This window comes from Stegostoma tigrinum, chromosome 38 (assembly GCF_030684315.1).
Source record: "Stegostoma tigrinum isolate sSteTig4 chromosome 38, sSteTig4.hap1, whole genome shotgun sequence".
NCBI lineage: Eukaryota > Metazoa > Chordata > Chondrichthyes > Orectolobiformes > Stegostomatidae > Stegostoma > Stegostoma tigrinum.
Genome location: NC_081391.1, coordinates 6967350 through 6993001, shown reverse-complemented (window position 1 = coordinate 6993001; position 25652 = coordinate 6967350). Strand labels below are relative to the sequence as shown.

General features: G+C 48.0%; 1 protein-coding gene across 2 annotated transcripts in view; it reads left to right on the top strand.

The window, feature by feature from the left end:
* Positions 1–4533: 4533 nt before the first annotated feature.
* Positions 4534–25652, top strand: part of LOC125447001 (cytochrome b-c1 complex subunit 2, mitochondrial-like) — a 43105-nt gene continuing 21986 nt past the window's right edge. Inside the window, exons 1-8 of one of the 2 annotated variants that reach the window (XM_059640644.1) lie at positions 4534–4603; positions 10612–10710; positions 13026–13175; positions 14700–14764; positions 18349–18405; positions 21009–21133; positions 22960–23057; positions 25180–25237. In XM_059640644.1, coding sequence (XP_059496627.1) covers positions 4565–4603; positions 10612–10710; positions 13026–13175; positions 14700–14764; positions 18349–18405; positions 21009–21133; positions 22960–23057; positions 25180–25237 — 691 coding nt within the window. In that variant the 5' untranslated portion in view covers positions 4534–4564. The remainder of the gene's footprint in view (positions 4604–10611; positions 10711–13025; positions 13176–14699; positions 14765–18348; positions 18406–21008; positions 21134–22959; positions 23058–25179; positions 25238–25652) is intronic. The other variant, XM_059640645.1, reaches the window with a different exon arrangement.

The window sequence follows — 25652 nt, the reverse complement described above, 5'->3', positions numbered from 1 at the left end:
TAAAGGGCATAGGTTTAAGGTGAGAGGGGAGAGATTTAAAAGGGGTGCATGTGTGGAATGAGCTGCCAGGGGAAGTGGTGGAGTCTGGTAGAATTACAACATTTAAGGGGCACCTGGATGGGTATATGAATAGGAAGGGTTTAGAGGGATATGGTCCAAATACTGGCAAATGGGACTAAATTAATTTAGGACATCTGGTCAGTGTGGACAAGATGATCCAAAGGGTCTGTTCCTGTGCTGTACAGCCCTTGACTCTAGATACAAGTCAAGGTTACAAAGGTTCAGGCAGGTTTTAAATCATGGATAACAAGGTGTGAGGCTGGATGAACACAGCAAGCCAAGCAGCATCTCAGGAGCAGGAAAGCTGACGTTTCAGGTCTAGACCCTTCATCAGAAAAATTTTTTGGCAGCATTGCCAAAGGGACAAGATTGAAATCAGTGCTGCTCCTCAGCAATTCAGGAAGCATCCAGAAAGAAACATTTAGACCAATGACCTTTCCCAGGTGCAAGCCATTCATCCCCTCGACTCTATTCTGTCTGAGAGCAGCGAGGGTTAATCTGAGGTTAAGAATTCACTGCCACAGACCAGCTTGTAATCACCATTCATCAACAAGCTAACCAAACCCCAATCCTTTGTTTTGGGTTGACATTAGTTTTGTAAGTGATGAGACTGTACAGTTTAGTGGTTTTGTTTTTAAAGTTCTTTTTTGCCAGCATAGTTGCTTCCCCTGACTTTTGTTCTTTTGGATCTTCCTACTTGTTCCCTTGGAGTTCCACTGTGGCGTCCTCAGACTGTCAGTTTCACAGTTATCCCTCCTGCGTTCTCCAGGCGAAGTCACCATATTTCCTTCAGACCGCAGGGCAGCTGTCACATGAGAGAATGGTGGAGGTTTAACCCAAGAGTCACCACTCCTCAGGCCAGGGGAGAGATTGAGAATGAGAGTCCATCCTGGTGACCTCAGTCAACACTGTTGGTGTCACTCTGCATCGCAAACCAAGCACCCAGCCACCTGAGCTAACCCAACCCCTGAGTTCCAGGAGGCTGAGGAGAAGAAGCGGGACATGAGAACCTCCAGCAGTAACAAGACTAGAACAAGCCCTGGGGGAGTGGGGGTGACTAGTACTGAGCCTCTGTTTAACATCCTTGGGAACTCTGAAGATGTACCAGTGGAGTCGGTGGGAAAATTGTTGAGTGATATGAATTCAGCCTCATACAAACCGGACCTGGTTACTGTCCATATTCACATTTCGAGCTGCGACTGGGGAACTGCATGGAACTAATTTGATTTCTCTTTGTTTCTGCTGTGTTCAGCTGCTGGCAAGTTATTCTGGTCAGAAAGAGTGCAGTGTCTTGTTTACAGAAATGTGATCATACCCATAACATACTGGCTGGCTTTCTGCTGGTATCTGACCTCTGCTTCTGCTTACAAATGCCATGAATGAATGATAAATGAGTGATTTATTGTCACATATATCTAGGGAGATACAGTGAGAAGTGTTCTATTCCCACAATCCAGTACAAAAGGATAAAAATAAAGTGCTTTAATAGAGTCCGTCATAATCGGCCGGGACACAGATACGGCTCCAGGACTTTTGCAGGGTCCATGCGTCAGGCCTACAAAGATAGAAATCCCCACTCGGGTCACCACCGCCACCCTCCCAGCCTTCCCATGACATCAGGGGGGTGAAGAAGAGAAAACAAGACAAAAAGGAGAGAGTGAAATAAAGGACTGCAGCCAGCCTCGAGCTGACAGACCTACTGCACTGGTGCTGCTGTCACAAACCATGGTGTGCAGCTGTTAAACACATATCACTTTATATGGTGTCAGCGTGTAGGACAACGAGAAATCTTTACAGTGTTAGCTGTTCTGATTTTGAGGGTGGGGTGGGGGGAGTGGCGACACAGATACTGACATGAGGGAGAGCCGAGGCTTGTTCTGGACGTTCTCCATAAATCCTTCCAGATCTCCTAAACCAAACCTGTCCCCCTCACGTTGGAGCAGACCATGGGCCAGGGCAAAGGCTATGAGCCCGATGAGGGTTTACCGATCGCACTGAAGACACAGGGTCCACGACTCACTGTACCCCAAGCTGAGCTGCTCCAGTACAGATACAACACTAATATCTACCCGAAGATTTGCTATGGCCCATATTCAAAAGCAGGGCATGTTCGGTGCGTCAATCACCATTCGATCAGTCTACCCACAGTCATCAGTGAAGTGATGGAAGGCTCTGCCAGGGCCACTCAGCTCCTGACCTCATGACAACCTTGGTTCAAACATGGACAGGTGAGGTGAGATTGATGTGAATATGGCATGAAAAAATCCTAACAATACTTGGGTTAATGGGAATCAGTGCGGGGGGGGGGAGGGTTTCGGGTTGTGGTTCAACCATCTCAGCTCCAAGACACCTCTGCAGGAATTCCTCAGACCTAGACCCAGTCATCATCTTCCACTGATGACCATCCCTTCATCACAAGGGGTGATATGTTCGCTGATGGTGACACTGTTGTTCAACAACAGTTACACCTCCCTGCATCCTGAAACTCTGCAAGACCTGGACGATATTCCCAGATTTGGGTAGGCAATCAGCAAGGGGCATTCACACCACACCTCTGCCAGGTATCTTTGACAGGAGAGAACTTAACCACTGCCGTTTGACTTTCAATGGCATTACCATCAATGAACCCTCCACCATCAGCTTTCACATCAGAAATATAAAGGCAATTCTGATTCCAAAAGTTATACAACCAACAAAAGATGTCTGGAAAACCATCAAAGAGAATGTATAATTGCAGGAAATAAGAACGTGAACCAACTTTACATTTACCCATAATTGTTATATCCTTTCTTAGAAGTTGTCATGCATAGAAACCAGGCCCAAACCATTTCTGATGAAGGGTCTAGGCCCGAAATGCCAGCTTTCCTGCTCCTCTGATGTTGCTTGGCCTACTGTGTTCATCCAGCTCTACACCTTGTTATCTCAAACAGAGGTTGGCTTGGCCGTGACAGACTTAAAGTCAAGCACTTGAAAAAGCTCAGAAAAAGATTTACAACAATGTTGCCAGGGTTGGAGGGTTTGTGCTATAGGGAGGGGCTGAATAGGCAGGGGCTGGTTTCCCTGGAGCGTCGGAGGCTGAGGGGTGACCTTACAGAAGTTTATATAATCATGAAGAGCATGAATAGGTTAAATAAACAAGGACTTTTCCATAGGGAGGGGACATCTAAACCTGGAAGGTATAGGTTTAAGGTGAGAGGGGAAAGATTTAAAAGGGACCCAAGAGACAACTTCGTCACACAGAGGATGTTGTGTGTAGAATGAGAGGAAGAGGTAGAGGCTGTTACAATTACAACATTTAAAAGGCATCTGGAATATATATGATTAGGAAGAGTTTAGCAGGGTCAAATGCTGGCAAATATAACTCGATTAATTTAGGGCATCTGGTCGGCAGGGATGAGCAAGTAAATTCTGGCCCAGACAGCAATGTCCATGTCCCATGAGTGGGTAAAACACTCATGGGGAGGCGATGGTCTCGTGGTATTATCGCTGGACTATTAATGCAGAGACCCACATAATGTTCTGGGGACCCAGGTTTGAATCCCGCCACGGCAGATGGTGGAATTTGAATTCAATAAAATGTCTGGAATTAAGAATCTAATGATGACCGTGAATCCATCATCGATTGATGGTAAAAACCCATCTGCGTCACGAATGCCCTTCAGGGAAGGAAACTGCCATCCTTACCTGGTCTGGCCTACAGGTGACTCCAGACCCACAGCGATGTGGTTGACTTTTAACTGCCCTCTGGGCAATTAGAGACAGGCAATAAATGCTGGCCTGGGCAGCAACACCCTCATCTCGTGAATGAATAAAGGGAAAAGGATCCTGACCGTCGTTGGACACAGACTGTAAGTGGGACAGATTTTGATGATTTGGTGGTAATAGTGAAAGAGGCCACAGACCCAGGTAATGGTGACCAACCTGAACCAGGGAGTAGTCCAGAAGATAGTTGTCCTCAGCTGGTGACAGAGTTAAGAAGAGAGCCTCGTGGTTTGGGTTGTGTTAGTGCACGGACTGAGAGCCCATTAAATACAGGGCACTTTACATTCAATATCTGAGCCCTGGGTTTTGGGCTCCTACCCCCGGGGGAAGCAGCTCCCTCGTGTCCATTCCCCACCCCACAGGGGAGAAAGGACAGTTTAAAAGCGATCCTTTCTGTCAGGGTGGGGAATTGGAGTTGGGCTGTGGGCCTCCCTCATAATTTGTACCAATACATTCAGTAAAGTCTAATAATTTGAGGCCTGCCACTAACTTTGCCTGAAAACATTAACCTTCCCCTTTAAGAACGCCCATTTGCCCACATTAATCACACCTCCCCTTTAAGAACGCCCATTTGCCCACATTAATCACACCTCCCCTTTAAGAACGCCCATTTGCCCACATTAATCACACCTCCCCTTTAAGAACGTCCTCTTGCCCACATTAATCACACCTCCCCTTTAAGAACGTCCTCTTGCCGATATTAATTGTCATTCCCCTTTAAGGGGCGGGGCCGGTGGAGAGGATGCTGTCGGTGTCTGTCCGCCCGCTGCTCCGCGGATCCGTGAGTCTCGGCTCAGAAACATCAAAATAATCACAAAATATCATCAATAAACACAGCTGTACCCGAGAGACGGGGCACCGAGCCAGAGGGCAACGGCAACCGGGGGGTGGGGGGTTAGTGTGTGGGGGAGGGGTACGAGTGTGTGGGGGAGGGGTACGAGTGTGTGGGGGAGGGGTTAGAGTGTGTGGGGGAGGGGCTAGAGTGTGTGGGGGAGGGGTTAGAGTGTGGGGGGGAGGGTTAGAGTGTGGGGGGGAGGGGTTAGAGTATGGGGGGTGTTACAGTGTGTGGGGGAGGGGTTAGAGTGTGTGGGGGAGGGGCTAGAGTGTGTGGAGGAGGGGCTGGAGTGTGGGGGGAGGGTTAGAGTGTGAGGGGGAGGGGCTAGAGTGTGTGGGGGAGGGGCTAGAGTGTGTGGGGGAGGGGCTGGAGTGTGGGGGGGAGGGTTAGAGTGTGGGGGGGAGGGGTTAGAATATGGGGGTGTTACAGTGTGTGGGGGAGGGGCTAGAGTGTGTGGGGGAGGGGCTGGAGTGTGGGGGGGAGGGTTAGAGTGTGGGGGGGAGGGGTTAGAGTATGGGGGTGTTACAGTGTGTGGGGGAGGGGTTAGAGTGTGTGGGGGAGGGGCTAGAGTGTGGGGGGAGGGGTTAGATTGGGAGGGCGGGGTTAGAGTATAGGGGAGGGGTTAGAGTGTTGTGGGCGTTGTTAGAGTGTGGGGTGTGGGCTAGAGAGTGGTGGATGGGTTAGGGCTTGAGTTGGGGGTTGGTGTCAGAGACCGGGCGAGGAGTTGGAGGGTTGGCTTAGACAGTGAGGTGAGGTTTTAGAGTGTTGACAGGGAGGGGATTAATGTTGCTGGAGGGGTTAGAGAGTGGGAGAGGTGTTAGAGAGTTGGGGGGGTAGTTGGTTGCTGCCGGAGGGGTTAGAGAGTCGGGGGGGTACATGGATGCAGCTGGAGGGGTTAGAGATTGGGGGAGGTGTTTGAGAGTCGGGGGGAGAGGCTAGCTCAAGGGGCTGGGTTAGTGATATTGGGCGACCTGCAGTGAGAATGTTACTTGGGAGTGGCCTTAAACTCTCGTCTCATCTCCTGGTGAAAGATCTCTCCTTGTTCCTGCAGACTCTCTTTCACCCTCCCTGCGCCCCCCCCCCACCAAGTTTCTTCCAGCCCCACAACTTTCACAGATCGGAACCCAGAAAAGGGAGTAGTCACCTCTAAACCCTCTCGGTAGTCTCACCATCTCCCTCAACACAGCACAGAACAGGCCCTTCGACCCTCCAAGCCTGCACCAACACATATTGCCCTTTTATGTTGAAACCGTCTTCGCTTTCAGAATCCATATCCCTCTGCAGGCATAACTTCTGTAATGTGTGTTTTGTAAACGTGAATTGGCTATAATGTGAAATAACAAAGTGTGAGGCTGGATGAACACAGCAGGCCAAGCAGCATCTTAGGAGCACAAAAGCTGATGTTTCGGGCCTAGACCCTGCATCAGAAAAGGGGGATGAGGAGGGGGTTCTGAAATAAATAGGGAGAGAGGGGGAGGCAGAGAGAAGGTGAATAGAGGTGCAGGCTTGGAGGGTCAAAGGGCCTATTCCTGTGCTGTGTTGAGGGAGATGGTGAGACTACTGAGAGGGTTTAGAGGTGACTAGTCCCTTTTCTGGGTTCCTATCTGTGAAAGTTATGGGGCTGGAAGAAACATGGGGGGAGCGCAGGGAGGGTGGAGAGGAGACAGACAAGTTAAAGGGGCGGGGATGGAGCCTGTAGAGGCGAGTGTAGTTGGGGAGGGGATAGGTCAGTCCGGGGAGGATGGACAGGTCAAGGAGGCGGGATGAGGTTAGTAGGTGGGAAATGGAGGTGCAGCTTGAGGTGGGAGGAGGGGATAGGTGAGAGGAAGAACAGGTTAGGGAGGGGGGGATGAGCTGGGCTGGTTTTGGGATGCAGTGGGGGGATGTGAGATTTTGAAGCTTGTGAAATCCACATTGATACCATTAGGCTGCAGGGTTCCCAAGCGGAATATGAGTTGCTGTTCCTGCAACCTTCGGGTGGCATCATTGTGGCACTACAGGAGGCCCAGGATGGACATGTCATCTGAGAAATAGGAGGGGGAGTTGAAATGGTTCATGACTGGGAGGTGCAGTTTTTTATTGCGAACCGAGTGGAGGTGTTCTGCAAAGCGGTCCCCAAGCCTCCGCTTGGTTTCCCCAATGTAGAGGAAGCCACACCGGGTACAGTGGATGCAGTATACCACATTGGTGGATGTGCAGGTGAACATCTGCTTGATGTGGAAAGTCATCATAGGGCCTGGGATGTGGGTGAGGGAGGAGGTGTGGGGGCAAGTTTAGCATTTCCTGCGGTTGCAGGGGAAGGTGCCAAGTGTGGTGGGGTTGGAGGGGAGTATGGAGCGGACAAGGGAATCCCGGAGAGAGTGATCTTTCTGGAAGGCAGACAAGGGTGGGGTTGGAAAAATGTCTTTGGTGGTGGGGTCGGATTGCAGATGGTGGAAGTGTCGGAGGATGATGCGCTGGATCCGGAGGTTGGTGGGGTGGTGTGTGAGGATGAGGGGGATTGCCTTTTGGCGGTTATTGTGGGGGCGGGGTGTGAGGGATGTGTTGCAGGAAATGCGGGAGACGCAGTCGAGGGCGTTCTCAACCACTGTGGGGAACGGTCAGTTGCGGTCCTTGAAGAACGAGAACATCTGCGATGTACGGGAGTGGAATGCCTCATCCTGGGAGCAGACCCCAGCGGAAGTGAAGGAATTGGGAATAGGGGATGGAATTTTTGCAGGAAGGTGGGTGGGATAACGCTGTTTGGGTATTGCAATCTTTCAACTGTATAGGTATAGCAATTTTCTATAGCAATTTCCCTATAACACAAATTTCTATAGCGCCAGGTCACACAGGAAAACAAATATCGCATTATAAGGGAAGCACCTGTATTCCCTTCCTATTTATATATTCATCCAGGAGATTCTTGAATGCTGCTACACTGCCTGCTTCCACGCAATACGTTCCAGGTGCTCACCACCATTTGTGTGAAAAACCTGCCTCTCATCTTCTTTAATCTACCCCCTTCGCACCTTGAACCTGTGTCTCCTAGTAAATAACCCCTCCACGCTCCACTCTATCCATGCCATTCACAATCTTATAAACTTCTATTAGGTCACCCCTCAACCTCCTGCATTCCAGTGAAAGCAAACCCAGTCTAGTCAACCTTTCTTCATAGCTAAAATCCCCCAAACCAGGCAACATCCCAGTTAACCTTTTCTGGACCCTCTCTAAAGTATCCACATCCTTCTGGTAGTGTGGTGACCAGAACTGTAGACAATATCCCAAGTGTGGCCTAACTAAAGTTCTACAAATCTGTAGCATATCTTGTCCATCCTTATACTCAATGTCCCTTCCAATGAAGTCATACATGCCATAGGCCCTTTTCACTACCTTATCTATCTGTGTTGCCACCTACAGTGATTAGTGTACCTACACCCCCGATCCCTCTTCATATCAACACTCTGCTGTTGACTGTATAATTTCCACCTGTACTCGACCTTCCAAAATGCATCACCTCATATTTGTCTGGATCAAACTCCATCTGCCATTTTTCTGCCCATGCCTCCAACTGATCTATACCCAGCTGTATCCTCTGACAATCCTCCTTACTATCTGCAACTCCACCAATCTTTTTATCATCCGCAGTTACTAACTAGACCAGCTGTGTTTTCCTGTAAATCGTTTATGTAGATCATGAACAGCAAGGGGGCTTAAACTGCAGACAATACCCTTACACGCCATCTGGCTGACATTCTATACATTTAAGGCAAGACATCTTTACTCTGTACTCTGATACGCTAGCGATAAAGGCCTTCTGAATTGGGCGGAGTACAATGAAGATTTACAAGAACAGGATACCTGGATTGCCAGGGGTTTAATTGTGAGAAGAGACATTACACAAATGAGGCTTGTTTTCTCTCGAAGGTTAAGGGGTGATCTGGTTGGAAGTCTTCAAAGTATTAACAGGACAGGACAGGGTTACTAAAGATAAATTCTTTCCGCTGGTTTGGGATTCTAGAGCTAGGGGTACAGTATGCGAATTAGGGCCAGAGATATTAGGAAGCACTTCCTAAGGGTGGCAGATATTTGGAACTCTGTTCCACAAACAGCAGTGGATGCTGGATTGTTTGTTAATTTTTAAATCTGAGATAGATAATGTTTTGTTAAGCGAAGGCATTAAGGGATATAGGTCCAAGGTAGGTGCGTGGAGTTAGGCCAGAGATCAGCCACGATCTCATTGAATGGCAGCACAGGGTCGAGAAGCTGAATGGCCTATTCCTGTGATAGTGGGAACTGCAGATGCTGGAGAATCCAAGATAACAAAGTGTGGAGCTGGATGAACACAGCAGGCCCAGCAGCATCTCAGGAGCACAAAAGCTGACGTTTCGGGCCTAGACCCTTCATCAGAGAGGGGGATGGGGAGAAGGAACTGGAATAAATAGGGAGAGAGGGGGAGGCGGACCGAAGATGGAGAGAAAAGAAGATAGGTGGAGAGAGTATAGGTGGGGAGGTAGGGAGGGGATAGGTCAGTCCAGGGAAGACGGACAGGTCAAGGAGGCGGGATGAGGTGGTATGTAGGAAATGGAGGTGCGGCTTGAGGTGGGAGGAAGGGATGGGTGAGAGGAAGAACAAGTTAGGGAAGCGGAGACAGGCTGGACTGGTTTTGGGATGCAGTGGGTGGAGGGGACGAGCTGGGCTGGTTTTGGGATGCAGTGGGCGGAGGGGACGAGCTGGGCTGGTTTTGGGATGCAGTGGGCGGAGGGGAGATTTTGAAGCTTGTGAAGTCCACATTGATACCATTGGGCTGCAGGGTTCTCAAGCAGAATATGAGGTGCTGTTCCTGCAACCTTTGGGTGGCATCATTGTGGCACTGCAGGAGGCCCATGATGGACATGTCATCTAGAGAATGGGAGGGGGAGTTGAAATGGTTCGCGACTGGGAGGTGCAGTTGTTTGTTGCGAACCGAGCGGAGATGTTCTGCAAAGCGGTCCCCAAGCCTCCGCTTGGTTTCCCCAATGTAGAGGAAGCCACACCGGGTGCAGTGGATGCAGTATACCACATTAGCACATGTGCAGGTGAACATCTGCTTGCTATGGAAGGTCATCTTGGGGCCTGGGATAGGGATGAGGGAGGAGGTGTGGGGGCAAGTGTAGCACTTCCTGGCCTATTCCTGTTCCTGTGTTCCAAATTGCTTGCTGCACCTGCACATTCACTTTCAGACACCCAGGTCTCTGTACTCCTGTAATTCTGACATCTTGTACACCTCCCAGTTTTAGTCACTCTACCCTCAGCAGCGACTTCAGCTACCTGGATACCGAGTTCCAGAATTTGCTCAGCGAACCGCTCCAATTCACCACCTCAAAGGAGACTAACCTGAGAAAGTGCCCCTAACCAAGCCCTGTCCTAATATCTCCTCAAATCAAGTTGCTTTCAAACCCTGTTTGTCACACCGCTCCGATGTTTTTCTTCTGTCAAAAGGACGCTATATAAATGCAAGTTGCTGAATGATAATCACATCTGATTTGTCAGCAGTTAGTGAGCGCGGTGTCTATCTCTGACCATTCAACACTCACTTTGGGCTATACAATTTTCAGAGAATGTATAATTGTGCACAGAGACCCTGTAATTGGGGTATATTGGCACACAGTTTGTCTGCCTGGAGTTTGTATGTTGTGAGTTTGTTTGGGTCGGTATTGCCTGAAGAAGCAGGGTTTTCCAGTTGTTCTGGATGTAAGACCAGTGTTGGCCTAGCCTTCTGTAGATAAGCCTTTGGTGTCCATACATCAACATGACCCACTGCTGTCCTCTGGTGGGGCAACTTGTTGTGTGGGCAGTCATTAAATCCCAGTGTCATCTCCCAGATATGAGTGATACCGTCTTGGAGACTTTGAATTTCAACTTGCGTTTCACGCTCTTGTCTAGTTGTCACAGCAGTGACCTGCCCTTATTATACCTGCTGTGTTTTGTTTCAGAGGCAGTATCACCTGGCACTCAGCACTCCCCTTACGCATCCACTTAAAGGTGTGAGGAGTCCGGACGCTTGTGGAAAACTTCACCCTCAAGAGGTTGAGGTACAGTGTAACTTCTCAATGTCCTCTCTTCCTCTTCGGTGGTCCCTCAGATGGACAACCACTTGCCTCCCCACTAAGCCCAGAGGCCTCTGAGATTTGTAGAATCCCTACAGTGTGGAAGCAGGCCATTTGGCCCATTGAGTCCATACTAACCCTCTGAAGAGCATCCCACTCAGAGCCACCACCCAAAACTATCCCTATAACCCTGCATTTCCCATGGCTAACCCACCCAGCCCACACATTTCTGAACACTACGGGGCAATTTAGCACGACCAATCCATCTAGCCTGCACATCATCAGCTTGATTATCAAGGGGATCAAGGGTTACAGGGAGAAAGTGGGAGAATGGGGTTGAGGAACTTATCAGCCATGATTGAATGGCGGAGCAGACCCGATGGGCTGAATGGCTTGATTTCTGCTCCTATGTCTTACAGTTTTATGGTTTTATCTTTGAACAGCTGGCAGTCAGTGTACTGTCTGCAGATTCTGCCACACATGTGGCTGAGAGGGTTGGGGTCATGCACTCCCTTCGTTCCCCTGAATCCCTCCTTGCACGTTCCCGATGCGTGCCCAGCCCCTTCCTGAATAAGCCTTCTCCGTTGGGGCTCAGTCAGAAGGCTGAAGATTCCCAGAAGTTGCAAGATAGCAGGGCAGTGGACCTCTTTAGGAAGCTTTGAGGACAACTGTGAAATGTTTCCTCCGTCGCCCTGTGGGGCCTGTTGACACGACAGAGTTCCAGGCAGAGTCTGGTGTCAGGCACACGATTGCTCCATGACCCCTCACAGAATCACCAGTTTTATTGATGCAGGGCTGCTCGGGTAGCACAATAGGACTCGTTACCTAAAATGGCGACTTGTAAATTTGTCACTGTGGGTACATGTGACAATACAGCTAAATCTAATTCTAAATGAAATCTCTGGGCTCTGAAACCATAAAGGATGTGAAGAGCTGGGATAAGGAAATAGGATTCAGGAGGGGAAGAGGAAGACAGTACAGAAACAGGCCCTTTGGCCCAACATGCCCAGGTTTCCCAAACCCAACTAGTTCCATTTTCCTGTGTTTGAACAATATCACTCTAATCCATGTACCTGCCCAAACACAGTGGGGCAAAATGGTTATGGGGGCTACAATGCAGCAGGAGCTTGTAGGAAAGAGAGCAGTGAATCTGTTGAAGAGTCTGGGTCTGGTACAGCAACAAAGGTTTTGGAAGATGGGGGCAAGGGTTAGGGTTAGGTCACCCAGTAGACAAGGTCCAGGGATCAGCAGAAACTGGGCTGGGAGCAGGGCCCTTTCAGAGTCCAGCTCTGATCCAGAATGTTAGCTTGCTCTCTTCATGGATGTTTCCTGACCCGCTTCGATTTCCAACACTTTTGGTTTCAGTACAGTTTCCAGCTTCTGCAGTAATTTGCTGTCACCTAGGGTCCTTGAAATCTCCGGAATGTAGGGTCATTGCAATCTGCTAGGTTTCAGTGGGTAACATTCACACCAGGGGTTGTGTCCGAAGTCAGGGTCAAATCCCAGCTGCCACTTCCAATGCAGTAACGCAGGGAATGCTACACTGTCAAAGGCACTGTCTTTCAGATACGACAATAAACCCAATCCCCCTCCGGCCTACCTGACGGACCTGCAAGTTCCCATGGCTTTTGTTTTGAGAGAAAGCAACAGCTACTGTCCACAATGATCAGGCCAACGTTTATCTTCAAACCAAAACACGGTTGTGAGCTTTGTTCTTACATTTTAGGGGTTTACCTCAAAATTTCTCAATGCAGCCCTCTCTAATGCATTACCCAGAAGGAGTTACATTTAGCTCATATTGTCACCTGCGCTCAAGTACAGGAGTACCGTGAAACGTGTACAATGTCACCTCACACACTGCCATCTTAAGTACAAAAGTTCACAGGCATTGAAGTATAAAAGAAATAAAGTTTTAAAAGTTAGGCATTACCTTCATAGCATGAGTTAGATTTAGTTCTTAGGGCTAAAAGGGTCAAAGGGGACGGGGGGAGAAAGCAGGAAGAGGGGACTGAGTTGGATGATCAGCCATGATCATCTTGAAAGTGGGAGCAGGCTCAAAGGGCCGAATGGACTCCTGCTGCTTCTGTTTCCAAGTTATTCCGTTGTGTAGCTTGTGACACCTGCAGCTCTCTCTGTCTCAGGGTAACTGATGGCACTGGTTAGCCCTCCCTCTTTCTCAAGCTAAAAGGTGCGAGTTCACGATTGCAAACTGGAGTCAGGGTGGAGCTGTATGGACGCAATGCAACTAAAGACCGACTCTCACATCACTACTCTTGCTGCTTTCTCACCTCCCTGCTCAGATCAGTAAGCTCCGTAACGGACTGATTGTCGCTGCCCTGGAGAATTACAGCCCAGTGGCCAAAGTGGGCATTTTTCTGAAGGCCGGGAGCCGATACGAAGTCGCTGGCAATTTGGGCATCACTCATTGCCTCAGGGTGGCAGCCAACATGGTGCGTATCTTCTTTACAGCGGAATTTAATTCAATTAATTAACAAGTGTGGAATTAAAGGGTAGTGACAGAGTTGGTGACCATGAAGCTATCAGCAATTGTCATAAAATTACACCCCCACCAACCCCGTTCCACCCCGGTGTAGTAATAAAGCGAAGGAAATCTGTCATCCTTACTGACACTGGCCTACATGTGACTCCAGACCCATAGTGATGTGGCTGCCTCCTAACAGTCCCTCTGAAATGACCACTCAATCCAAAGGGCAGTTAGTGACAGGGAAGTAGTTCTGGCCCAGCCTGAAATGCACACATCCCGTGAGAGCAAGCAATGCACAAAGACGTGTACTGTGTCGCATCGGTGAGAGTGACAGAGGTGGGAGCTGACAAAGGCTGTTGTGGTGGTGGGGGCAGGAACGCTGGGAGGTGTCTGATGGGCTGAATGGCCTGTTTGGCGATGTAGGTTCTACACAGCATGACTTGATTTGCTGTGCTGTTTTGGTAATGCTGTCTGTGGTGCCGGTGGTGAACGGGGCTCCCCCAACACCTGCTGGTGAAGCATGTGCCTTGCTAGTGGGTAAAGGCTGCTCTCCTCCTAACCACAGTCGGTGCCACTGCCGCCATTGGCCTTAATTCTTTATTGGCACAAGTAGAGATTTAGCGACCGTCTGTGTGGAGTTTGCACATTCTCCCTGTGTCTGCGTGGGTTTCCTCCGGGTGCTCCGGTTTCCTCCCACAGCCCAAAGATAAGCAGTTTAGGGTGGATTGGCGATGCTAAAATGCCCCATAGTGTTCAGCAATGTGTAAACAGGGTACATTAGCCACGGGAAATGCAGAATTCAACGGATAGGGTAGAGAGATGAGTCTGCGTCGAAGGCTGTTTGGAGGGCTGATGTGAACTTAATGGGGCCAAAGGCCTGCTTCCACATTGTAGGGATTCATCCTGGAGACTGGACTAACCTGTAAGTCCTGTCTGTGGTGGGCTCTCAGAGATGAGGCATGACCGGTATAGATGCTGTACCACATGGTGTATAGCTAATGTCCTAATATCCCAGGATCATCTAAATCCGGTGCACTGACTTTGTTCATTTGAAGATCTCTGGTATTTTTGCATACAGCTAAGCTAACAGATACAATTTAGAGTAAGCATCAAACACAGCCTGTGTCTGGAATGTTATAGTGCAGAGAGCCTGTGGCAACATCTGGGGAAAATAAAAACCAATCAAACTGCGGACGCTGTGAATCAGGAACAAATGCTGAAGTTGCTGGAAAAGCTCAGCGGCTCTGGCAGCGTCTGTGAAGGAAAGGTCGGAGTTAACACTTCGGTTCCAGCTCCTGTTGAGCTTTTCCAGCAACTTCTGTTTTTGCAGCACTGGGGAGTTGGCTTATTTGCATGTTGATCACTTGAAGAGGTGTCTCTCCAATACAGTTGAATCTCCCAACAAGGCAATCAAATACTGGGACCAGCAGATACAAACCTCAGCATAGTTCCATCGCATTGCTAACTATACAACAATATCCTTTCACAGACCTCCAACAGAGCCAGTCCATTCAAACTGTCCCGTGTGATTGAAGCTGTTGGGGGAAACTTATGGTAAGCACTTCTCTCCCTTAAACTGGGCTTTAATGCATTTTCTGACAAATGCAGCTGGATTTTTCTCCTGCCTCAGTTGTCAAATGCACCGTGTATTGTGTTGTTAAACCAGATGGATGGGCCAGGCCATGGTGGGCTGTTCAAAACTTGTCCTGTACTGCCTATTATTTCTCCTGTACAAGGTCTCAAATTTCTGTCTGCAATGCACAGACGTTTCCATTAGCACATCATGCAGGATGCCAGATTTGTAAAACCCATTATATAGTCAACAACCACTGGAGAATGACACCAATTGTGTGAGTGTGTGTATGTGTGACTTTGTGTGTGTGTGTGTGGGTGTGTGTGTGTGTGTGTGTGTGTATCTATGAGTATGTGTGCGTGTGTGTGGGTGTACGCGTTGTTATCTGTGTGAGAGTGTGTGTGTGTGTATATCTATGAGTATGTGTGTGTGTGTGGGTGTACGCGTTGTTATCTGTGTGAGAGTGTGTGTGTGTGTATCTATGAGTATGTGTGCGTGTGTGTGGGTGTACATGTTATCTGTGAGAGTGTGTGTGTGTATCTATGAGTATGTGTGCGTGTGTGTGGGTGTGCATGTTATTATCTGTGAGAGTGTGCGTGTGTGTGTGTGCATGTGTGTGTGAGAGTGTGCGTGTGTGTGTGTGTGCATGTGTGTGTGAGAGTGTGTGTGTCTGTGTAAGTGTGTGTGTGAGAGTGTGTGTGTCTGTGTAAGTGTGTGTGTGTGTGAGAGTGTGTGTGTCTGTGTAAGTGTGTGTGTGTGTGTGTGTGTATGTGTATGTGTGGGTGGGTGGGTGTGTGCGTTATTATATGTGTGTGTGTGTGTGTGTGTGTGTGTGTGTGTGTGTGTGTGTGTGTGTGTGTGTGCGCGTTATTATGTGTGTGTGTGTGTGCCATGCACACACCGCCCTCAGCATGAAAAAGTTATCCCGAGGTTCTTTTTAACTCTTTCCCCTGTCACCTTAAATCTATGCCCTCTAGTCTTGGGCTCCTCTACTCTTGGGAAAAAAGAACTTGGCTATTAACCATATGACTGCACCCCCCCATGATTTTATAAACCTCTGTAAGGTGACCCCCTCAGGGAACTGCAGTCCTCCCCCATGTTAAAAGACTGCATGTGTAGGAGGCATCCTCATTCTCAGAGACTATGAGAGATGCACACATTATCCAAGCAAGTGCGTATTCAAGGTATCCCCTGTGTCTTCTTCTCTTCCTGCACTGCCTGGCCATCTGGCAGCTGTTGGAGATCAGACTTGAGAAAAGGCCAGGCTGTGGGAAAGGGAGATGGAAGAACAGAGGGGAGGTGCGTAATTCCACTGACAGATTCAGCAGAGATTGTGAGGTGAACCAGGGGGTGGGAGGGAGACATGAGGAGGATCGAATCACAAAGATACCCTCAGCTTCCACGTCTTCAGTCACCCCCCCCCCCACTATCCTGACAATAATTGTGCCTTAATGACCCATGCCACCTCCACCAGATGGGGCAGAACAAGTGGGCATACCTGGCACCCAACAGTCAGGTGAGCTGACCTCTTAGTCTCCAATGCTTCAGGGAAAAAAGCCCAAGCCTGTTTAGCCAAGACCTAGGTCCAAAACAACCAGCTACCAGTTTGAGGCTTGCTGACATTGACAACATGATACCAAAAACCAAAGAAGAATTATGAGGGTGCAAAGGAAGTGTGCGAGTGAGTAGCACGGACCATTGGGCACATTTATGACCACCCAGTCTCTGTGTCCAGCTGCCGTAGTTGATTTTTGAGGAGGTCATGTCTGAATATTTGCAGAGTGGGATATGCAATGAACATTAGTGTTTGTCTGGTGGCCGTCCCATGGAACCACCATAGGGATGACCACTTGTGTTAGCAGAGAGCTAGTGGTTCCTATGCATCTGTGACCTAGAAATAAAAGGCACAGCTACCATTGTGAAAGTTGGGGGATTACAAAGCCAGGGTGACTAAGCATGACTCACAAACTGTAATTAGTGAAGATAGACAATAGTACCTCCTCCAAGATAATCCTCAACAATGTCACCCCACAAGACTAGGTACTCGGTCCCTTACTGTACTCCCTGTACGCACATGACTGTGTGGACAAATTTCATCCTAACTTCATCTACAAGTTCACCGACAATACCTACACTGTAGGTCCGCTATCAAACAATGATGAGACAAATCACAGGAAAGAGAGAGAATGCTTGGTGGGATGGTGTAAAAATAACAATCTCTCCCTCAATGTCAGCAAAACCAAAGAGTTGGGCATTGAGTTCAGGAAGCAAGGAGGACGACATGCCCCAGTCTGTAGCAGTGGTACTGAGATGGAGATGGTCCAGAGCGTTAAGTTCCTGGGAGTGATGATCAACAACAATCTGTCCTGGTCCATCCACATTGATACGGTAGTCAAGAAAGCACAACCGTGCTTCTACTTCCTCAGGAGCCTAAGGAAATTCAACATGTCCACAATGACTGTCACACATTTTTATAGATGCACAAGAGAAACCTTTCTGCCCAGATCCATCACAGTTTGGCGTAGCAACTGTGCAGCCCAGGACTGTAAGAAATTACAGAGAGTTGTGAGCACGGCCCAGAGCATCCCTCAAACCAGCCTTCCATCCATTGACTCTATCTACTCTTCGCGCTGCCTCAGGAAGGCTGTTACTAGACTTCTGAATGAACCCCTCAAATTTCAAATCTAATGTTGATCTTCCATTTTGTTCACCTTCTCTTCAGCTGTGATATTGTAGTCCTCACTCTGTTCTGTCGCTGTATGAACTTTGTATGGTATGATCCGCCTGCACTGTGACAAAGCTGTCACTTTAAGAGGTTATTTTATCTTGGCTTTGCGTTGAGAGAGGGGTTGTAAGGCAGAGGTGCTGAACTGGATACTAGAAGATGTTTTAAGTCAATAACTTATGAGGCCTTTAGGTTTTCTTTTAAGTTAGAACAATGAAAGCAACCTTAATGGGTATAGCCAGCTCTCACAGATCCAGATTTCTGGGTTTTGGTTTTTTCAGTAACTCAGAAGCCTTCGGGGTCTCAGAAGAGTTGGAAGCTTCAGTGAATGTCAACTAGCTACTAATCTCTCTTGAATTTTCTCTTGATTTTTTTTTCCTCCTGGATGGGAGAACTGTATGTGAGAATCCGTGTCTGAATTCATCATTTTGCCAAGAGGTGTGTTACTATATTGGAACAGTTAATCAGTAATAGGTGCTGTATTTATTATTTTGGTTAAGTTTTCCAATAGTTAAGTTATTCTAAGTTCCTCTTTCTTTTGTTTGTATTTTAACTATAATGTTTAAATAAATTGTGCATTGTTTAATGGTGAGTAGTTTGACCAGTCACATTGCATCTGGAACACAGCATGTTACATTTGTCTTTAAAATAAGAAAATGTTAGTGTCTGGGCTACCTTCTTAAAATATTTTGAGGGGGTTTGGTCTGGTCCATAGCAGGACTACGCGCAAAACAAAACTTTTCACTGTACTTAGGTATCTGTGACAATAATAAATCAAATCAAACAGAATGATTGGGATGGTTTCTATTGCACTAACATTTCTGCCTGTGCTTTTTTCAGGGTGACTTCGACGAGGGACGTGATGCTGTACACTGTGGGATGTATGCGCGACTCTATGTGAGTGAGGAGTCGCAGCCTGAGAGCTGATGGTATTACAACCCACAGGAAGGTCCTCCCAATTCCTCCATCAGGCACAGGGCTTTCATTCAGAAAAGGATGAGGCAGTATTCTGTCGCTCAATGGAATAGCCTTTAGTCAGTCTGTTTGAGTTGAAGACCTGCTCATGGACAGCAGCTGCTTAAAGATAGAGCAGGAGAGGCCCCTTGAGCCTGTTCCCCCATTCAATATGATCATGGCTGATCATTCGCCTCAATCCCCTGTTCCTGCTTTCTCCGTCCACACTTTTTGATCACTTTAGCCCTATGGATTATGTCCAACTCCTTCTTGAAAGCATTCAATGTTTGGCCTCAATCTCTTTCTGCGCAGAGAATTCTCCAGACTGTCCACCCTCTGCATGAAGACATTTCTCCCCATCTCAGTCCGAAATGGTCTACCCCATGTATATAGACTGTAACGCCCCTCCCCCCCCCACAGTTCTGGACTCGCTGGTCATCAGGAACATCATTCTTCTGTTTATTTATCATGTTTAATCCTATTGCAATTCTCTAGATTCCTCTGAGATTCCCCCTCATTCTTGTAACTCCAGTGACTATGGTCCTAATGATCCAGTCTCTCCTCATGTGTAAGTCCTGCCATCCCAGGAATCAGTCTGGTAAACCTTTCACTACATTCCCTCCATTGCCAGAACATCCTTCCTCAGATAAGGAGACCCTGTCCCTCCAGATAGAAGTGGTTGTGGATTTTATATTAATATGTCACAGTGGCATTGAATGAGAAATTTGGCGTTGGGTGACATTAAGAGGTATGAAGTGGAGGAAAACCCTTGATCAGTGAGGCAGGTTTTAAGGAGCTTGCGAAGGAGGAGAGAGAAGTAAAGATTTGAGTTGTTTAGAAATGAAATTTCAGAACTTAGGATCAAGGCACCTCCATACAAGTGACAGAGCGAAGATACCAGGGATATGGAACAGACCACAATTACAGCAGCTAATGTAGATCAGAGAGACACAGAGAGAGAGATCTGGGGGCTAATGTAGATCAGGGAGAGAGAGCTGGGGGCTAATGTAGATCAGAGTGTACAGAGAGAGAGAGAGAGAGAGAGAGAGCTGGGGGCTAATGTAGATCAGGGAGAGAGAGCTGGGGGCTAATGTAGATCAGAGTGTACAGAGAGAGAGAGAGAGAGCTGGGGGCTAATGTAGATCAGGGAGAGAGAGCTGGGGGCTAATGTAGATCAGAGTGTACAGAGGGAGAGAGAGAGAGAGAGAGAGCTGGGGGCTAATGTAGATCAGGGAGAGAGAGCTGGGGGCTAATGTAGATCAGAGTGTACAGAGGGAGAGAGAGACAGAGAGAGAGAGCTGTGGGCTAATGTAGATCAGAGTGTACAGAGGGAGAGAGAGACAGAGAGAGAGAGCTGTGGGCTAATGTAGATCAGAGTGTACAGAGGGAGAGAGAGACAGAGAGCGAGAGCTGTGGGCTAATGTAGATCAGAGTGTACAGAGGGAGAGAGAGACAGAGAGAGAGCTGTGGGCTAATGTAGATCAGGGAGAGAGAGCTGGGGGCTAATGTAGGTCAGAGAGAGAGAGCTAGTGGCTAATGTAGATCAGGGAGAGAGAGCTGGGGGCTAATGTAGATCAGAGTGTACAGAGGGAGAGAGAGACAGAGAGAGAGCTGTGGGCTAATGTAGATCAGAGTGTACAGAGGGAGAGAGAGACAGAGAGAGAGCTGTGGGCTAATGTAGATCAGAGTGTACAGAGGGAGAGAGAGACAGAGAGAGAGCTGTGGGCTAATGTGGATCAGGGAGAGAGAGCTGGGGGCTAATGTAGGTCAGAGTGTACAGAGGGAGAGAGAGAGAGAGAGAGATCTGTGGGCTAATGTAGATCAGGGGGAGAGAGAGCTGGGGGCTAATGTAGGTCAGAGAGAGAGAGCTAGTGGCTAATGTAGATCAGGGAGAGAGAGCTGGGGGCTAATGTAGGTCAGAGAGAGAAAGAACTGGAAGCTAATGTAGGTCAGAGAGAGAGAGCAAACTGGAGGCTAATATAGATCTGAGAGAGAGAGAGAACTGGAAGCTAATGTAGGTCAGAGAAACACAGAGAGAGAGAGCTGGGGGCTAATGTAGGTCAGAGAGACACAGAGAGACATAGAGAGCTGGGGGCTAATGTAGGTCAGAGAGACGTAGAGAGAGAGAGAGAGCTGGGGGCTAATGTAGGTCAGAGTGCACTGACAGAGAGAGCTGGGAAGTAGCGTAGGTCAGAGAGGCGCAGAGTTGGGAGCCAACATAAGTCAGAGGGTGCAGACAGCGATGGTGCTCGGACAGCAGTTTGGTCAGGAAATGAACAGCAGAGTTCAGTATGAGAGAGTTTACAGTGGCTGAAGGGAGACCATTGGAATAGTCACTCTTTGAGGATAGTTTGGGAACACAATCTTGTTCTCCACCCAAATATATACACTCTGCAAATAACCCACCACCTACCAAGGTCCATACAACTGTGAGCAATTGGTACTGTTCTATCTAGAGAACCACACAGTGTCTGAAGTTGCTGTAATTAAACCTTGAAGCACCCAGCTCCCAGGAACTGATGCTGCTGTTTACTTTCACCCTTCAGCGACGACCTGCTGCAGTACCTCAGCGCGATAGTCTTATCACCAGAGTTCAGACCCTGGGAGGTGGCCAGCACCAGAGATCGCCTGAAAGTAGAGAAAGTGATAGCATACCATCGGCCACAGATAAGTGAGTCAAAGTGATTGGGCAGCAAGCTGCAGAGTTTCTATTTGTGAATACTTCAGAATGATAATGGACCAAGGATCTGCTTTAGATAACAAAGTGTGGAGCTAGATGAACACAGCAGGCCAAGCAGCATCTGTTATCTCGAATTCTCCAGCATCTGCAGTTCCCACTATCTCTGATCACAATTTTAACCTCACTGCGAAGCCTCTTCCAGGGATGCCTAACCTGAAGAAGTTACCCTCCTCCCTCCAGGGATCTCTCTCCCACTGCAACTCTCTTGTAATCCTCTCCACCTATCTTCTCCTCTATCCACCTTCGATTCGCCTCCCCCTCTCTCCCTATTTATTTCAGAACCCTCTCCCCATCCCCCTTTTCTGGAGAAGGGTCTAGGCCCAAAACATCAGCTTTTGTGCTCCTGAGATGCTGCTCGGCCTGCTGTGTTCATCCAGCTCCACACCTTGTTATCTCGGATTCTCCAGCATCTGAAGTTCCCACTATCTCTCTCCTCACATTCACCTTTAGATATTGGCCTCAAGGGCAGGCACAAATAAGAAATATTGCCATGGTGTTGCTTTTTGTTATTCTCTGCTAGGATGTGGGCATCTCTTGCACGACCAGCATTTGAGTTCTGAGGAAGGGTCACTGGACCTGAAATGTTAACTCTGTTTTCTCCTTCACAGATGGTGCCAGACCTGCTGAGCTTTTTCAGCGACTTTGTTTTTGTTCCTGATTTACAGCATCCACAGTTCTTTTGGTTTTTATTTGTTATCCATCCCTAACTGCCTTTGACCAGAGTCCCAGCAAAGCCAACCTACTTTTTCACATTTCACACCTCTTATTAACACCTAGTTTTCATTTAACATATCTCCCCAACAACCATTCCCACTCTTCTTGTTCCTTGTTACAGCCACCTTCTCCATCTGTTCCACTCACCCTTTCTCCCCATCTGTCAACAGTTAAAACCATCATTTTCTCGTCCCCTTCAGTTCCTACCCGAAACGTTAATGTTGTTTCTGTCACCACAGATATTGCCAGACCTGCTGAGTTTCTCCAGCACCTTTCTGTGTTTTTTTTAAATTTTACATTGCCGTGGGTCTGGAGTCACATGTCAGCCAGACCAGGTAAAGATGACAGATTTGCCTCCCTGAAGGGTATTGGTGAACCAGATCATTTACAGTTATCATGGTAAAGATGAGGGTGTCTTTTTATTTTATTTTAATATCCAGAAGTGTTATCACACTCAGCTGACCAACTTTCCTGCCACCAGATCACTGTGACTTCTGTTCGTTTTTAACTAATAACCACCACACAGTAAATAACTGTACAGCCAGTTAGAAGTTCTCACGCAAAGCTTGTTACAAACAATGCAAACTATCAGAAGTGGGGAGGGAAAGGAGAGGGGGAAGAGACTAAATCAGAACAGTGTTGGAGAGGGAAATGAAACACAGTAACCCCCACAGTGCCCACCTCTATCTAAAGGCATTGATGATCACCTCTTGCTCTGTCTCCAAGGACACCCAGATGTGAGCATGACCATGGAAGAGGGACAAGCAGTCAGCAGATATGACCCCAGCTTGGTGTTTTAGCATTCTAGATTTATTCATTGAATAAATTCCAGCTGCTGTTGTGGGATTTGAACGCATATCCCTGACACATCAGGATTATGAGCCCAGTACATTCCCATTATCTCTCCTTTCCCTGTCAGTTCACTGTGGTTTTGCCATGGGAAAGGAGGTTGGCAAGTTAGGCCTCTCTGTTCAATGCTGATGTCAGTTTGATAGATGGAGCATTTTTTTTAAAAAAGGACGCTGTGTGTCCTCTCTTGGCAGGAGTATTGGAGAATCTCCACGCAGCAGCCTACCGTAATACACTGTGCAACTCGCTGTACTGCCCTGACTTCATGCTGGGCCAGTTCACCCATGAGAAGGTGAGTGCCAGTTTTCATTACAGCTCTCCGCATCTGTCCAGCCTTCCCCACTCCTGGAGGGAGGGTTATTTTGCAGTGTGGGCCAGTGTCGATGGGCCAAATGGTCTCTGGCTGCACATCAGTGGGACTTTGCCCTGTTTCGTTTCTTGACCTTCACAGCATGTTGTTGATAAATTCTAATTGCATTGTCAAGGAGAAGCGCGGAAATTACCCACACAGTTCTGGCAGCTTTTGGTGAGGAATTTTTGTTTTAAACTCTTGTTTGAAGCCTCATCAGTGCTTCCCCTCAAGAAATGGGGAACGTTTGACAGGAGCTTGAATTGTAGCAGAGCTTTTAACGAGAGGTTGCACTCCTGGTTGGTTTCAGGGCTGAATTCAGTGTTCCCTCTTCTCTCTAATTGTTGTAAACAATTGACCCATCGTGGCTGCTTGCTGGAATGGAGGGATCATCTTCTGAGGACAGGTTGAAGCCTTGACTCATTTAACTAGAAGAATGAGACATGATCTCATTGAAATATAAAAGATCTTGAGGTTGGGAGTGAGGGGGCCTGGGTTGACGCTGACACGATGTTTCCCTCTGCGTGGGGATCTCCAAACAAAAGGCACAGCTTCAAACGAACAGCTCTTCCATTTCAGAATGCAGTGAGGACGAATCACCTCTCACGCAGAGGGCTGTCAGTCTTTGGGAAGCTGCATTGCAGGGGGTGCAGGGAAAGTGGAGCAAAGGTCTCCCTTCGTCATACCGAGTGATGGAGCAAGCCTGATGGGCTGAATGGCCTACTCCTGTTCTATGACCTCTGTCAGTTACATCCCAGCTTCATTCACCCTCACCCTCCTTACACCCTCCCCCACTCTACACCCTCCCCGTACACCCTCCCCATACACCCTCCCCCTGTACACACTCCTGTCTGTACACCCTCCCCCCTTACAGCCTCCCCCACTCCACCATCTCCCCGCATACCCCTGCATCCCCACCCTGTACACTCTCTCTTAAGCTCCAGGTATTGCAGAAATATTGAGTGTGCTAGTCCACACCCAGAGCTTCGGCCTCTCCCTAGATTCCACCTAGCCCACTGTGCTCAGGTTCATGGGGTGGGAGGGTCGCTCTTGAAGCTGGTTTTTCAGGCTTCATGAGATGGTTCAATTCCCTGACATGCAGATTCCTTTGTTTTTTTAATTTCAAAAGTATGTTTTATTCATAAAAGTATCTTTACATATGGGGTGGCACAATGGCTCAGTGGTTAGCTATTGATTGCACCCTTGGGTGACTGTCCTGTTTGGAATGTGTATGTTTTCTCTGTGTCTGCGTGGGTTTCCTCCGGGGTGCTCCAGTTTCCTCCCACAGTCCAAAGATGTGCAGGTTAGGGTGGATTGGCCATGATAAATTGCCCGTGGTGTTCAGGGGTGTGCAGGTTCGGTGGGTTGGCCATGGCAAATGCAGATTTACTGGGATGAGGTGGGTCTGGGTGGGATGCTGTTTGGAGGGTTGCGGTGGACGAAGTGGGCTGAACGGCTTGTTTCTACACTGTAGGGATTCTATGATACACTATCACTAAAGCAGTTCAGTCCTGTACAGTAGCATATGAAGCAACAATGAAAGATTGGAGGTTGACTCTATCCAGCAAAGAATCCAAGATAACAAAGTGTGGAGCTGGATGAACACAGCAGGGCAAGCAGCATCTCAGGAGCACAAAAGCTGACGTTTCGGGCCTAGACCCTTCATCAGAGCGTCAGCTTTTGTGCTCCTGAGATGCTGCTTGGCCTGCTGTGTTCATCCAGCTCCACACTTTGTTATCTTGGATTCTCCAGCATCTGCAGTTCCCGTTATCTCTGATACAAAGGCATTTGTTTCGTGTACAGTGGTATATTTACATGCATTTGAGGTACTAGGAAGGTCTGATAACTGAATGGACCCCTGCTTAACTTCAGCAGAAAGACGTCACATGGTGGTCCTTTAATCCTCACAACTGCTGATTGGGTCATCTCTCCATTGGGAGTCATTTAGTCTAACCTGTCCAATATCCTGACACTGGCTTTAGTCATTGCTGTTTGGATGGAGTTATAGTGTATTCTTTCTAATGTGTGTTTATATAATGATTGTATATTTTATATCCCTTTGCAGCTGCATGAATATGTCAAGAAGCATTTCTGTGTTGGACAGATGGCAGTAGTGGGAATAGGTAAATGCATGTAACAATTTTAAACAGGGTGACTGTGTTTAATGCAGAACGTCAGAGTGTACCATCATGCTGTAGGTTCCTGGGCGGTACAGAAATTTAAGGATCCCTATTGTACAGGGATCTCTGATAACCCTGGAGGGGGGGTAACTTAGTGGACAATACACTCTCTCGTTGGGGAGTTCTGTGCAACTTCCATCAAGGGTTAGGGAGATAACTCTCAAGAAATGACTCCAGGATGACCAATTTATCTCACTTTATCTAAGGGTTAGTTTACCATCCTTTATAAGAACAAATGCTCCTTATTTTTCCAAGCAATGCAGAGCTCCTTTCCAGTTAATAAGGGAGAGAGACTCAGGAGGTTTAGCTGGAGAGCACAAGATACCTGATCGAAGAGGTCTTTAGCACGCAGCTATCA